The 15922-nt window shown below is 48.9% G+C and overlaps 1 protein-coding gene across 3 annotated transcripts in view; it reads right to left on the minus strand.

Annotated features, from left to right (window-relative positions):
- Vgll4 (vestigial like family member 4) overlaps positions 1 to 15922 on the minus strand; it is a 114017-nt gene that overhangs the window by 28581 nt on the left and 69514 nt on the right. For all 3 annotated transcript variants that reach the window (XM_021653473.2, XM_021653474.2, XM_021653472.2), the window contains one exon: positions 2556 to 2745. In XM_021653473.2, the coding sequence (XP_021509148.1) occupies positions 2556 to 2745 (190 nt within the window). The remainder of the gene's footprint in view (positions 1 to 2555; positions 2746 to 15922) is intronic.

The raw sequence follows: 15922 nt of genomic DNA on the forward strand, positions 1-15922 counted from the left end.
TCCTCAGAACTGTGGCAATCTCCTTAACGATAAAACAAACAAGGCAGTTTGTTTACTTTGCTTACATACCATTGGCAATTTCTAGAAGGCCAGGACACACACACATACAAAATCACTTCGTATTCTCTTTTAAGATACAAAGACACCAGGATCACTCCTGACCCAACAGACAGTAGCTCTCACTGTCCTCTTAGCCATGAAATAAAAAGGAAAGAACAGGCTGCAGCTCCAATGGGACACACCTCATAAGTCAATCAACATACGTACTAAATACCAACAAGAGTGAGCAAGGTTGGGGAAAACACACAGTGTCAGTCTCTGGCCTCCACACATACCTACATACAAGCGCACCTTCACCAACATGCGTGCACATACATGAATATGCACACAGACTTTATGATATGTATATTTTACTATAGTAAAAACAAAATGGGGGAGAAGTCACCTAGCTGTTGGGAGGCCAGAGAGTATGACAGAAGGAGGACGCAGTCTCCACTTTTCTCAAACTTCGCCTAATGATGCTAATTGGGAACTGCACACCAAATTGGACAGCTCTTCTCTTGTTTCTGCAGTGCTGGGGGGGGGATGTTTGAGGACCTCGTGCACCCAGGAACCCAGGCCGCCATGAGCCTCACTCCTAGCCCTCACAATTCTCTTATGTAGGCTTAAAGCTCTTTAGAGTGTCATCATAGACTGGTATTTCAAGCTGTTGTTTTCAGATCACCAAGATGTTTCCAAAACAATTTTTTTCAACTGTTCTAACACTCGAATATTGTTCACCACAGCCAGGTGTGTTGCAGAGGCAGAGGCAGAAGGATCAGGAGGAGTATAAGGCCGGTCTGGCCCACATGAAGATCCAGCCTCAAGAAAATGAACAAATAAAGCTGAGCACTTGCTGCACCGGGAACTGCACAATACAAAAAATAGTCTAACAAGAAGGTATACTCACTGCCCCACGGGACACAAAGAAGGTGGCATCTGAGCTGGGGTATCCAGACTAAGACACACACATTCTCCAACACTCAATACCACACACTGTTCTCTGCTGGCATCACAGCCAACATCTGACAAATGGGGTTATTAATGACAAGGGCTTCAACAAAGCGTGATCCCAACCTGTCAGGAGGGTGCTTCTTCTACCCCTCCCCTCCCTTGAGAAGAAGAAGAAGCAGGAGAAGAAGCAGAAGAAGAGGAGGAGGAGAGTCAAAAGTCTCTTATTTGGGTTTTGGGAAGTTGGAAGGGAAAGAGAGACTCTAGTAATAAAAGCATGGACTCCAGACATCTCAGCAATGAGCAGCCATCTGAGCCCCTCCCCTGCAGCGAGTGAGAGAGGGTGCTGCTCTGCGCAGCCTCCGCTGCCGGATTCCTGAGTGTAGCAAATTCCAGGCTCCAGACTGCAGGCTCAGCCTCTGACTAACACTACAGTGATTTATTTGAGGATAAATACCTCTGTCAGTGTCTTATGACTGAACAGAGCAGAGCAGGCAGATTGGCATGCGTGGAATGCGAGGACGCGGGCTGAGGCAGCAGAGGCCAGGGCCGCCTCCAGCTGCAGAGCGCTGTCTGCAGGAGGGACCCTGCACTGCACCTGCTCCCGGCACCACTGCGCCCCTGTAGAGCAATTCCAGTGACTACACACCATTCATTTGCACATGAGGACATGGACTGGCACAACCCAGACGACCAAGGCCCACCAAGTCCTGAGAATGCAAAGTGGCACACAATGCCCTAGTGAGAGCCAGCCAGAACAAGTCACAGATGAAAAGAACTTCAGCCTAAGCCTCTTCAGGCTGAAAATGGGCTTAAGAGATAGGCTGGAGAGATGGCTCAGCAGTAAAGAGCACTGGCTGCTTTTCTGGATGTCCCAGGTTGAATTCCCAGCACCCACAGGAAGTCTCACAACCGTCTGTAACTCCAGCCCCCCACACCAACATACATGCAGGCAAAACACCAATGCATTTTCTTTTTTTTTTTTTAAAGTAGAAGAAAGAAAAGAAAGTTGTAAAGAGAGAAAGAAACAAAGAAAAAGGAAAAAAAATAGAAAATGAGGGCCACAGAAAACACTGGGGTGTGCAAAGCCAATCAAGGATCAGAATTCTAGTCCCCTGACACTAAGAAAGGCTTTCCTGCCCCAGGCTACCTCCAGCTGTGACTAGCCATACAATCGAGTGCTCCCCAAGGTACAGCACTGGACACCCCATGCAACAGCAGCCTTCCGGTCAGATACCCACAGACACCCAGCATTGATTTGCATAATGGCCAGCAGAGTACACTGGTAAGAAAAGCCAGGTTTTCCAGACTGTGCCCACAGGAGGTCTAAAGGGCTGCTGGCCTCCAAGAGGGAAAAGAGAGACTGTAGAGGTTGAAAGGAAATAAGATCTCATCTCTGGACTAGTCGCTTGACATCTTCCCGGCACATGAATGCCACCTATCTTTTATAAACAATGCCCTCTATCAATAACTCACGGCATCATAAGGCCATGATGGGTGGAAAGGTGAAAGGAGAACACAGCCCAGCCCAGAGCAAGCACGATCCCAAAGGGGCTGGAACTTACAGATGGGGGCTGAAGATACGGCTCATCTTAGAGACGTGATCATTTTCACAGTCCAGGTCCTTGTCCCCAGGTTCCATGCTGAATTTCCTCTTGCTGGGACTGATGGGGGGCGGGCCTGTGCGGTGACTGCTGAGAGCGGAGGCCACCGGGAGGGTCTGCATTCTGGGTTCTCCCCTGAGAGAGGCTTCACCTACGCAAAGAAGATGAGGAGGTTATCGCCAGGCAGGAGAAGCACCCCATTGTGGTCTCCACGGTCCCCTCGCTCCCTGCCCCCCCCCCCCCCCGCCTGGCCCCTTGCAAAACATCTCTCTGTGGAAAGTTTTGGCAATACAGCAGGCAGCCTGCCATTCTCAGAACATGGTCTGGGCATGCAGCCACTGCCAAGCAGGGGACATTTGACATCAGCAAGGTTTGCCAGCACTCGCTCTTTAGGGTAGAGTTTAATCGAGAAGTTGCTATAAACAGCTGAGAGGGGAAAACTGATCGTGAACAATTCCCAAAGGGACGTTAAAACTGGGAAGGCCCTTTGATTCACAGGCATCCAACCCTATACCTTTATGAGAAGGTAAACAAAACTGCTGTTGACAAGCTGACTTTGCTGTTCTTATTGCATTTTTGAAATGTGTACGTGGGTACTCATGGAGGCCAGAGGAGGTTGTTGGATCTCCTGGGGGTGGAGTTATGGGCAGGTGTGAGCTGCCCAACATGGGAGCTGGGAACGGAAGCCAGGCTCTCTGGAAGGGCATCAAGCGCTCTTAACCATTGAGCCACCTCTCGAGCCCCAAGCTGTAACTCTCAAAATATGTTTCACACTTTAGGGCTGTGTCGGGGGTCTACTTTGACAGGTGTGCATTTCTGGGCTACTGTCAGGGGGCTTCGAGCTCAGAGACAAATTTGTGTCTGGTTGTGAATCAAGACAAGCATGGCCTTTCAGATGCGAAGGGCTTTGCATCTTCTCAAAGTTGTAACGAGAGTTATAATCACTTTGCACGAAAACTCTCAACTTTCCAAGTCCTGAGGGGGCTAGCTCTTTCACACAGAGACCCCCCAGGGCTGAGCGGCTCCACATTGGCTTCTGAGGCCTGACCGATCTTATTTTCACCATCACCATCAAGAGTCATGTTAGCGTGAAGTCAGCTTTGTCGGAGGCACTGGGGCACTCAAGACAAGCCACCTCATGACCACTCACTTCCTCTCATACCATCCCTGATTTGCAGCCGTCAAACAGGCATCTGCTTCACACACAGGCAACAAACGCGATTTTGTTAGCAGGAAGGAGGGAGGGCAAGGCCTTTTGAGTATCCACCAGGAAAAACAAAAACTCTGCCAGTTTAGACAGCAAGATATAAACTTGCAAATATACAGTGACCTGTAATACACCCCCAGCAGGATTTCTTGTACGGCCCCTGGCCACAGGGCAGACTGGAACTTTCCATACTACACGGAATCGCTCCTCATGGAGTCCTATCCTGGTCTACCTCTCTCACCGACGCTGGCTGATTTCGCTGGGCCTTGGCTCCCTTTCTGCTAACCTTTGGTTGAGAAGTGTTCGTTATCAGACCTTGAGAAGATACAAGTTTTCTTCCTTCCCTGGCCTCTCATTCCTTCCCCAGCCGTTTCCTGGGCTTCTTCTACAAAGCAGAGATGCCTCTTTTTAGACTCTGCTGAGCAGACGAAGAACCCCATGAAACCCCAGGAAGCCACTAGCCCTGCAGACCAACCCACGCGGAATGGCCTACACTATACACACTCCCTGCCCAGTGTTTCCCAACACTCCTGGCAGGAGCAAAGGAGTGGGGAGGACACAGGCTCAGCATGGACCCCAGAGTTTCAGGAGCCATTTCATCAGCTGCCTGCTGGGGCAACAGACATTGCTATGGAAACAATTGCCACAGCAACAAGTTCCAAGGGGTCCAAAATAGGAGCAGTCATTCAGGACAGCAGCCCTGGGGCGGCCCAGCCTCAGGACAGAAGCCACCCAGGGGCCCCTTCGTGTGGGAAGGTGCCCATAGAGAGGCCAGGCCCTCAGTGGCTGCACTGCACATGCTGGGTGAAGACAGCACTCCACTCCACACTCCAGGCTATGGCAGGAAGCGACGGGTGTTTGCTCCGTTTGAAGCACAGTGGCTGAACTTCAGTGAGGCCAGCACAGAGGAAGAAACGTCCACAGGAGATTGTTTAGGAATAGAGTGGGGACAAAGGACTCTGAAGGAACTGCAGAGTCCCCTGCAGATGAGAGCATAAGCCCCGGGCAGCACCGGGCTACACAGATGAGGTGACAGACGACCAGGGTGAAAAGAATGGCTTGATGAGGTGAGCTGCAGACAGGAAGTGTGTCCTCTGAAAGTCAGACCAACGCCTTAACGCCTCCCTAAACACAGAGCTGAGGGAGGAGCGACAATCCTCAGTGGTGACGGGGTCTGGCCCTTTGCTCATGTTTGGGTCCACCTTTCCCAACCCTCCCCCAGCTACCTGTACCTCCCCCCCGCCCCCGCCCCACCACCAAGGGAAGCTGTCCAATGCTTATATTTTAGAGCCCATTTACTATGCTCTTGTATGTGGCAGAGCAGGTTAGAATGATTTCAGCAGGATGCAGGGGCAGAGCAACTTTTCCTAGGACATACCTGAGATTGATCTCCAGAACTGTTAGTGAAGAAACCCTCCCCCCCACACACACGCGCGCGCGCGCACACACACACACACACACAGGTTCCAACCTGCTACTTCCACCCTCGGCAGCAGTGCCTTAAACATCATCCCCCGATTGAGGATAAGCAAATTTTATCTTGGCCTAAGACTTCGTAAGTATCAGCATATATTTATTTTAAGGGGAAAAAAATAACAGACAGGAAAGAGCTGGAGGCCAAGCACTGCCCTAGGTACACAGGGCACCATCCCTAGCCCCATGTACAAAGATAAGGAAAAAGACAAAGCTATCCCATGCTGCCACGCGTGAGCAGTCACACCAAAGTTACACTGGAATGGACGGACAGGAGGAGGCCAGCACACTGCCTCATCCGAAATCCTGCCTGTGAAGGATTCTAAGACTTTATTTTCTGAACACAGTGACACTACCCAGACACGCCACCAGCCAGCTGCTGCTTTCTCGCCTTTTACAGTCAACAAAACACAGAACTTAACTTTCAAAGCAGCCTGCTGGCTGGCTGGCTGGCTGGCTGGGACGAGGTCTCACCGTGTGGCCTAGGCTGGCCTCAACCTCATCTTGCTGTCATAGCCTCACCGTTCTGGGACTACAACAGAGCATGCCACCATGGCCAGCTACACTAGCCTTTGACAAAAAAAACCTTCAACTAGCCCCAGAGCTTACTGTTCCCCTTCCCTTCCCCCAATCGCTCTTCCCCACACTTGAACCTAAAGTCAAAACACCAGACCACAGCTCCCCACAACAGCCACTCGGCTGTACTGGCATGTCTCCTGTCTGACCACAGCCGTGGTGACCAGGCTGACGTCACTGTCTCGGCGGGAGGGAAGGCACCCCGGTACAAGATCTGCCCTGCAACATTGCACAACGCTCTCAGAGGCTCAGGGCGGCGTGGGGCAGGGGCCCAGGCAGCTGAGGCACATTTATTTTCTTTTAAATAACGAGTCTCCCGTCACAGGGATGAACAGCTGGGGAGAGCATGCAGCAAACTCAGCCCCTTTTGAACAGTTCAACTGTGGCCATTCCCATTCTGGGTCACTTTTTTTTTTTTTTTTTTTTTTTGAAGGGGGTTGTTGGTCAACTCAGTGAGCAGGCCCAAGCCAGTAGAGATAAAAGATGTGACATACCGTCTGCCACAGTACAAGTCCGGCCCACACTTCTATCACTCAGTGACCAAGCCCTTGTCCTCCAGCCCTCCGGTTATAACAAACATTGCTCCTCAGAACCACAGCCCCAGTGCTCAAAGCCAGACCTGACAACCAGGAGGCTGAGCCCAGCCAAGAAGAGACTGCCCAGCCAGCCGGGCCTGCGTGGCCAGAGAGTGAGGAAAACCACCACCTGTATGAACAGCATTTAGCTAGCAACAGATCTCATGGAGAGCCCGGTGGCCTGGCTGAGCTGAGGGCAGCCTGTGGTGCTGAGGCCACTTTCACACAAGGACCACACAGGCCAGGAGGAGTAAACAGGGCGGCTGTGAAGACAGCAGACCTCCTAGCAGCATCAGGAAAAGCACAGCGATGCCCACTGCATCTCAACCCAGACGCACAGAGCCCAAACACCATGGAGGTACGAGGGCTCTGGGGAGCCCAGGGGCTGAGGTGTCTGCAGGTGGGGAGAAAGGTTCAGACTCCACTCAGAAGATAATGATAGAGGAGCTCCCAGTGTGACCTGGTCCCACAGAGCACCGCTGGTACATGAGGACCAAACAATATCCACAGCCTTACCCGGTTTTAAGTATCTATAATTCCACGGAGGATAAGTGACAACAGTGTTTATTCTTTGTTCGATTTCAACAAGGGGAGGGAGAGATGGCATTGAGGTTAGGAGCACTTCCTACTCTTCCAGAGTTCAGTTCCCAACACCCATATTGGGCAGTTCACAACCACCTGTAACACCAGCTCCAAGAGATATGATGCCCTCTTGTGGCCTGTTCAGGCACTGCATGTACATGATACATAAACACAGCCAGAGAGCATCAAAAACCTTAAAAAAAAAAAAAAGTCCCAACCACACGACACCGATAGTTCTCAACATCTACTGGACTCAAGTCATTTTTAAACACTGAGGATAAAGGTCACTTTGACTACCAAAAGGTACTAAAATATGCTGACTACAAAACTGCTATGGTCACACCCAGACACTGCCACAAGTCCCTACTATGTAAAACCATCTCCTGCCCTCTCCTCAGACCACAGCCTGTACCAGCGGCTCCAGAAATGCATAATGCTGCAGCTTCGGTGTGGCTGCCACCAAGCAGCTCCTACCACGTAAGCTTCTCCATGTAACAGCCACGGGAAACACTGTCTGGGGCAGCGCTTGCTTGCTAAGATTTATTTTTATTTGTCTGTCTGTGTGTGTGTGTGTGTGTGTGTGTGTGTGTATGTGTGTGTGTGTGCGTGCGTGTGTGAACAGGAGTAAGTGCAGATACTTATGGAGGCTAGAGGAGGTCATCAGATCCCTGGAGCTATAGTTACATGGCCTGGGTGCTACAAACAGAACTCTGATCCTCTACAAGAGAAATCAGGGCTATAAACCAACAGTCCATTTCTGCAGCCTTGGGGCTTTTTAAAACTTTTCACTCACAAACTCTTCTGGACCAAGAAACTTTTACATGACCCAAGAATATACATACATAAATTAAATATTTAAAAAAAATCAAATATTTAAGATTTATTTATTTATTTATTTGTTTGTTTATGCATACGAGTGCTCTCTTTTCATGCACACCAGAAGAAGGAAATCAGATTCCACTACAGGTGGTTGTGAGCCACCATGTGGTTGCTGGGAATTGAACTGGAAGAGCAGCCAGTGCTCTTAACTGCTGAGCCACCTCTCCAGCAAAAATCAAATATTTATTGATAATAATCTTTAAGAAATGTATTGCAAGGGCCAGGCCTGGTGGCGCACACCTTTAATCCCAGCACTTGGGAGGCAGAGGCAGGTGGATCTCTGTGAGTTCGAGGCCAGCCTAATCTACAAATCGAGTCCAGGACAGCCAGGACTCTACAGAGAAATCCTGTCTCAAAAAAAAAAAGAAAGAAAGAAAGAAAGTAATGTATTGCAATTGCATACTAATGAGATGGATGTACATCTCAATTAAATTTAATAAACAAATCTTGACTGAATATTCATCAGCATCTTTCATACATCTGTCAATGCTGAGAACACTGCTCTGTATAAATACATAGTACAAGATGTTTGTTTGGGGCCATTTCAGAAAGTGCTAGAAATTCTGTCCTAGGTTTTTTGGTTGGTTGGTTTTGCTGTTTTGTTTTGTTTCTCTGTGTAGTTCTGGCTGTCCTCCTGGAACTCAATGGTCTACTCCTGTAGACCAGGCTGGCCTCCAACTCAGAGATCTATCTACCTCTGCCTCCCAAATGCTGCGATTTAAGGCATGTGCCGCCACCACCACCCAGCCTTAAGTCAAATTTTATTGAACTATTTTACAAGAAACTCAACTCAATAATTCAAGCAGGAGTTTTCAAAATAAAATACAACACAAAGCAAAGAGACAGTGATTTTTTGTTTATTTGTTTTCTGGTTTTGTTTGTTTGTTTTGTTTTGTTTTTGAGACAGGGTTTCTGTGTATAACCTGGGCTGTCCTGGACTCACTTTGTAAACCAGGCTGGCCTCGAACTCACAAAGATCCACCTGCCTCTGTCTCCTGAGTGCTGTGATATTATAGACATGGGCCACTGCGCCTGGCTTGAGATAGTGATTTTTTTTAAGAAGGTTTATTCTTACTTTATGTGTATGGGTGTTTTGCTGGCATGTACATCTGTGCCCCCCACACACGCAGTGCCCATGGAAGCCAGAAAGGGTATTGGGTCCCTTTGCAACTGGACTTATAGATGGTTGCGAGCCACCTGATATGTGTGATAGGAATTGAGCTCTGGTCCTCAAGAGAAACAGCAGTGTGTTCCCCTTACCGTGAGCCATCTCTAGCAGAGATACTTACTAATACATGCAGAGGGATGATGGCAGGAAAATATTAAAAATCTTTGTTTTCCATAATTAGTATCATAAGGGCAGAAAACTTGATGTGTGCAGTGAGAAGCCTGGAGAGCATAACAAAGTCATCTGCAACACAAGCCAAGGTGCTTTCCGGAGGTTGCTGGCACCGTGCATGGCGTGATGGAGTATGCATGCTGGAGTATGCATGCTGTATGCTGAACTCACATGATGCAATATGGATAAGCATGGCCAGAAACACCTCAGATTCATCATGCTTACACTTTTTCCTCCCTTTGGGTCACCATGCATGCAGAACCCTTTAATGGTTGCTAGACTTTCCTGGCCCCATCCTGATTCTACACTCATGGGGTTACAATCCACACTTTACAAATCTGGAGTCTAGCCCTAAAGTTGAGTTTGGGATTCATACATCTTAACCGGGACTCAAATAACCGAACACCCGCTGGCATCCCTGCTTTCTGATCCTCACTTGGCCTGCATCCTCTATCTGGGTCCTCCCCTCCCTGCGCAGAGGGTCCTCAGGAGAGTGAGGCATGGAGTGTCCCCTGTGGCCAAGCCCATTTCTATGCTGACAAAGGCGTGCAGTTTTGGCGTCCAGCTGAACCTGAGAACATTTGGCAGGGACCCAGTGTGTCACATGTCCTGCCATGGCCACAGTGCCAACAAGACAAAGGTGGCTCAGAGCCCTGCAAGATCAGTACACTGAGCCCTCCTCAATGGAGGAGGCCCCGTGCCCATCAGCAACTTTTCTATCTAGGCTGGCGTGAGGAGGAGGAAGAGGAGGAGGAAGGAAGAGGAGGGGGTACTATGGGAGAAAGTATCTGCAGCAAGTTTTGGAATCAGACTCCACTTCCCAGTATTTAGAAAGAGCTGGTGGATGAATGTAAGCAGCAAAGGCCTTGCTCAGACCTCTTCCCCACCAGAGCTAGCTTCTGAAGGTCAGGACAAACCATGGTCAGGCAGAGAGGAAATGCTATGGCCTTCTCTATTTTTTTTTTTTTTTCGGTTTCTCTAAATGACCCAGAGCTGCTCAGCAAGCCCTCTGCCACACACAGGCTTAGTTAGCATCTAAGGTGGGTTCACAGGTCCTAGGATGGTGGCAATTTGAAGTCCATCACTGACCAATGAGGGAATACAGAGCATCTTGGGAATGGAAAGGCTGGAAAACCAAACTTCGCTTCCTCCAAAGCCCTGGGATGGGATGCTAACCCTCCAAATAGTACCTAACCTGAGTGCCTCTGCACAGGTGGACAGGCTGCCTCTGTGAGGCACTGGGCTTCTCATTCATTGTGGCCGAGGATGGGGACCTGTACACAGTAGGCTCTGAAATGGAAAAGTGTGCTCACAGTGGTCACTTCACGCCTCCCTTCCTCATTTACCATTCGAATCTGAGAGCTTGAAGAAAGCCTCCCTGCCCACCACAGAGAGTCTACGACACAGCCTACTTGCCGTCACTTGACACAGCTACTTCTAGGACAAGAGCATGGCACCAAAGAGCCAGCTGACAACACTCACTTCCTGCTTTCCTGGCTGCTCCTTCCAACTAACAGAGAAGGCCAGGGACACAGAGACCAGAAGCAGGGGATAATGAGCACTCTAAATGATCTACAGAGCCAGCGGCATGACCTGGGGACAGCTCCCTGACTTTCTAGGAATTCTCCACACCCGAGGCAAGGGCAATGTGAACCCACAGGCCCAGAAATGTGGGTTCAGGTCAACAAGACAGGGTTTGCCCCCAAAGGTTCATGGGTTTAAAGACTGGCCCCCAGTATGACACTGTTTGAGGGGTGGAACCTCTGGCAAGTAAAGCCTAAAGGGATCTCTGCATATCAGTGGAGAATGCGCCTTTGGAAAGGACTTCAGGATCCCAGAATCTCTCTGAAATCCTATTCAGGGATGTCATCTCCCCTCTTTATCCAATCCCACCAATGCTAATCTCTTTTCCTCTCCAACACCCCCTTATAGTCTCCTTTCTAGTGTCATGACTGTACTCACAACATACACACATATATAACAATCTAAAAGCCCACATGTGGGAAAACACGGAATGCTGATTTTTTTCAGAACAAGTTATTTCATTTAACAGTCATCTCCAGATCTATCTCAGGCATGCAAATTTCATTTCTTTCTACTGCTGAATAAAATTCTACCACATGTATTCCCCGCATGTCCTGTATCTAGTCCATCTATTGACGGGCTCTAGGCTGACTTCATTTCCTGGCCACTGTGAATAAAGCAGCATGAATAAACATGAATATATAAGCATCTCTGTAACAGGACTTAAAGTTCCTTGGGTATATGCCCATGGAAAAGTACAGCTCGGTCACATGGCAGCTCTATTTTGGGGGAAACCTCCACACTGATTCCCACAGTGGTTGCAAGTTTGTACTCCCACCAACACTCAATACAGCTCCTTTTCCCTATATCCTCTCCAGCATTTGTTGTGATTTGTTTTCTTGGTTTTTAGCCATCCTGACTAGGATGAGACAGGATCTCAGAGTAGTTCCAATCCATATTTCTCTAGCAGTGTTGAAGATGCTTAAATTGGGCATTCATGTTTCTCCTTTTAAGAATATCTGTTCAGCTCACTGAAGGCCATTTATTGCTTGAAGTTTTGGGGGTTTGATGGCAATTCTTTACGTGGTCTAGAGGTTAATCCCCTGCCTGGGGGATAGCTGGCAAATATGCAAATATCCCCCTCCTCCATTCTGTCAGCTGTCCTTTGCTCTGCTGATGGGCTCTTTTGCTGTGCAGAAGCCAATTACACATAATCCCACTCGTCACTCCTCAGGGTTACTTCCCAGGCTGCCACTGACTTTGCCTAGATGTTAAAATGTTTCCCTCTAGAAATAATTGCTATAATCTCTGGAAGTAACTTGGAAGTACTTAGTCCTACATCACTAAATGCTTCACCAAAAGCAGTCAAGAGCCTCTTCTCCAAGATGGCGCCGAAAGCGAAGAAGGAAGCTCCTGCCCCTCCCAAAGCCGAAGCCAAAGCGAAGGCCTTGAAAGCTAGGAAGGCAGGGCTGAAAGGCTCCGCAGTCACCCACCTTCCGGTGGCCCAAGACCCTGAAGTCCAAATACCCTGGAAAGTGCCCCCAGGAGAAACAAGCTGGACCACTGTGCCATCATCAAATTTCCCCTGACCACCGAGTCAGCCATGAAGAAGATAGAGGACAACACACTCATGTTCATTGTGGATGTCAAGGCCAACAAGCACCAGATCAAACAGGCCGAGAAGAAACTCTGTGACATTGACGTGGCCAAAGCTAATACCCTGCTAAGGCCTGAGAGAAGAATAGTCTAAACACCAGCGATGCTCTCCTGCACAGCCATGGCACCATCAGAGTCCAGCACAACCCACTGACTGCCACCACCTAACACCAACTCACACGCAAAGGTCCCCAAATGAGCTGCTCCTTCATGGTGGCACGGTCACACACTGCTCAATGCAACTGTCCTGACTTTTTAGTCTTGTTTCACTTAAGGAAAAAAAAATATTTTTTTCTTCTTCTATGACATGTTGTATTTTGGTCTGGTCACCTCCTCATGATTAGGTTCCAGTTAAATACCTCTGACAAGAACTCCACAGAGGTGACACTGATAACCCCCAACTGCGCTGCAGCAGCATCACCTGCCACAAGCTCGTCCCACACTGGATCAGAGCAGACCCTGTGGTGAGGGTGGTACCCGCAGCCCACACCCTTACCAAAACCAAACAGACAAAAAGGTCAACCTTAAACAAACCTGCAACTTCTTTTTCCTACTAAGAGAAGGGGCTGTGCCCCTATCCTTATTGATCCACCAAGACTATGTTTCGAGTGCCTTCTGTGGCGATGCAGGAGGCTGCGGCTACCTGGACACGGCACTCCTGCATACTACCCAGTGCAAATCTGACCGGGATGTGACATCAAGAGACAACAAAGAAGAACGCACAGCAGCCCTCTACCCTCATTAGCCATGTCCCACATTCAACCAAGTATGGATCTAAAACATTTTTTCAGAGACCGTGAATACTGAATACAAACAGAAACTCCGCAAAGGAAACACCAGGCCAGCCATTCTCATAGCACCGTGCTGGCACTGCCACCCGGAACTGATGCCATCCGAGTAGTCCTAAAACTGCAGTCCCCCAGATACGGAGAGATGATGGCCCGGCACAAGCTGAGGCTGGTTTACACACCACCATCTGGAATACAGCGGGTGGTCGTGACTGTCTGCTGAATAAGCGGTCTATAGAGCTCAGGCAAATGAGTGATGGGTACTGATCTCACCCTCCCCATCCTTGCCCTCTACCTTGGGCAGGAAGTTCCCACAAGGTCACCCCGCCTTTCTGAAATGGGGTAAGTTCAAACCATATACATCACATCTCAAGGCAGGGGGCAAAATCACTGAGAACCCAAGAGCTCTCCTTTCCACAAGCACCTTAAGGGTTATCACATGTTGTGATTTGAATGTGAAGTGTCCCCACCATGGGCTCCTGTGTTTGAACACTTGGTCCCTAGCTGGTGGCAATGTTTTTGAGGAGGAGCCTCACTGGAGGAAGTACTCATCAGGGATGGGCTTTGAAGTTTTTATAGCCCGACCTCACTTCCTGTGTGTGAGTGAAATTGGATCTCTGTTTCCTGACTGCCAGGCCAACCTCACACTCCAATTTCCCCACCTTCCTCATCATAACTGCCCCCTTTAGAACTGTAAGCCACAGTATAAATAAACTTGCTTTTGGTCAGGGGATGGATTCCATCAAGGAAACACTGAAAACTAATATCCTAGCTTAAGAACTGTAGTGAGCAGGGCTCTGAAACAGTGATATGAAGAAAAGGACTAAGGAAAGGAAGGGAGAGAGGGCTGTGGACGCCAGCTAGAGGCAGCAACTCCAGCTCTGAGAAGTAACAACAGAGTCAGCATCGTTGGAGATGGGAGTGTGTCCAGGCATCCCAGGCAAGGACAACTGAATGCATAAAGGCAGAAGACAGGATCAGGGTGGCTGCAACAGAGAATTCACTTCTTTTTGATGGCCAGAGCAAAAGCAAGAGGGTTGGGGTGGAGCTGGTGGCAGAATGCTCTCTTAGCATGGTGAGGCCCTGGATTCCAGCCCTAACACACACACACACACACACACACACAATGAAGAGGGAAGAGGAAAGAGGAGAGCAAGAGTCACCACACAGATATACCAAACCCCATTTTGTCTTTATTTTTATTAACTTATTGTCATGGTTCTGGGGTGTTGGAGACTGCCAGGCCCGTGCACGGAAGGCAAATGCTCTACCTCTGAGCCCTGCCCCAGCCAGCCCTGGCTTCAGTCGTGGGGCTGTGTTACGGTTTCCCAGTGACCTGGAATGGCTCTTGCTTGGTCCTCAGCACTTTTTAGGAGCTGTGGCAAAAGGACTGTTGCAGTTCACAGTCAGCCTGGACCACAGAGTAAGGGCAGCGCCAGCCTGTGCTACACAGCAAGGCCCTAGGTCTTAAATAAAATTTAAAACTAAAGACATAAGAGTATGCTTGCTAGCTGGTTGAAGCATTAAGATGCTTAATGAAGATTTATATGAGGGGTAGACAACCAATTCTACACATGAATGAGAATAAATATTTATTCCTGATTAAGAACTAAGGGGCTGGTAGTAGCTCAGTGTACAACAGCAGTTGACAGGAAAGCCTAATGGTCTGAGCTTAATCCTCAGATCCCACGGAAGGAGAGAACCAACTCCACAAAGATGTCCTCTGACCTTCACACACATGCCATCCCCCGCCACACCCATCTTATACACATAGACACAATAATAAATAAAAACTTAAAATAATTGTATAGCAGTGAGATGACTCAGTGGGGAAAGATGCCTCACTGCCCAAGTTCAGCCCCTAGAACCAATATAAAAGTTGAGGAAGAGAAAGACTACACAGGCACACGTTCACACACTCGCACACACGCCATGCACACACCGCTGAAACATAACGGTGCAGGGCTCAATCGAAAATCACATGAACTTGTGATTTGGTGATTCAAGACTGGGAACAAGTGTGGGCTTCACACATGCTCGGGCATGCTCCATCACAGAAATGCATGTTTTTGTTCTTGCTTTTGATGGGATAGAGATTATTCCCAAGATCTTAACATTAATTCAACGTTTACAATCATTATATAGAAGATGAGTCTCATAGAGGAGAACTGATAAACTAAAAAGTCTACCATGGGAAAAGAGACACTGAGCACAGTGTGCTCCCAGACAGTCTGGAAGCAACTGCAACTTGAAACTGGGCTGGGGGCTGGGGGCTGGGGGCTGGGGGTGGCAAGATGCAGTTGACTCTTGGTTTCTCTCCACACTCAGGCCTCTTTTTCAGTTTACACTGCCGGTGAGCGAACGTTATCACCAAGGGGCCAGGAAGGGCCAGCTCCCCTTCCGTGTATTTATTTGCTTAAGATATGGAGGCTAAGCAGTCATTGTGCTCATAAAAGCCGGGCACTTTCAGGCCTATTTAAGGTCTCCTCTTACCTCCAAGTGACTAAGCCTGAAGCCAAAGACAGACAAGAACTGGGCTGATCAAAGGCTGGGCTGTCATTAAGTGAAAATGAGGGAAGATGAAAGGCTGGCGGCCACTTCAAAGGTCCAGAAATGAGCCTCTAGTGCACACCAGAGCGCTGGGGCACTAGCCGTGGCTGCAGCTTAATGGACTGGATAACATTCCTGCAGCCACACATCTGCACACCCACTACACAAAACACAAGCAC

Source organism: Meriones unguiculatus, chromosome 5 (genome assembly GCF_030254825.1).
Source record: "Meriones unguiculatus strain TT.TT164.6M chromosome 5, Bangor_MerUng_6.1, whole genome shotgun sequence".
Taxonomy (NCBI): Eukaryota; Metazoa; Chordata; class Mammalia; order Rodentia; family Muridae; genus Meriones; species Meriones unguiculatus.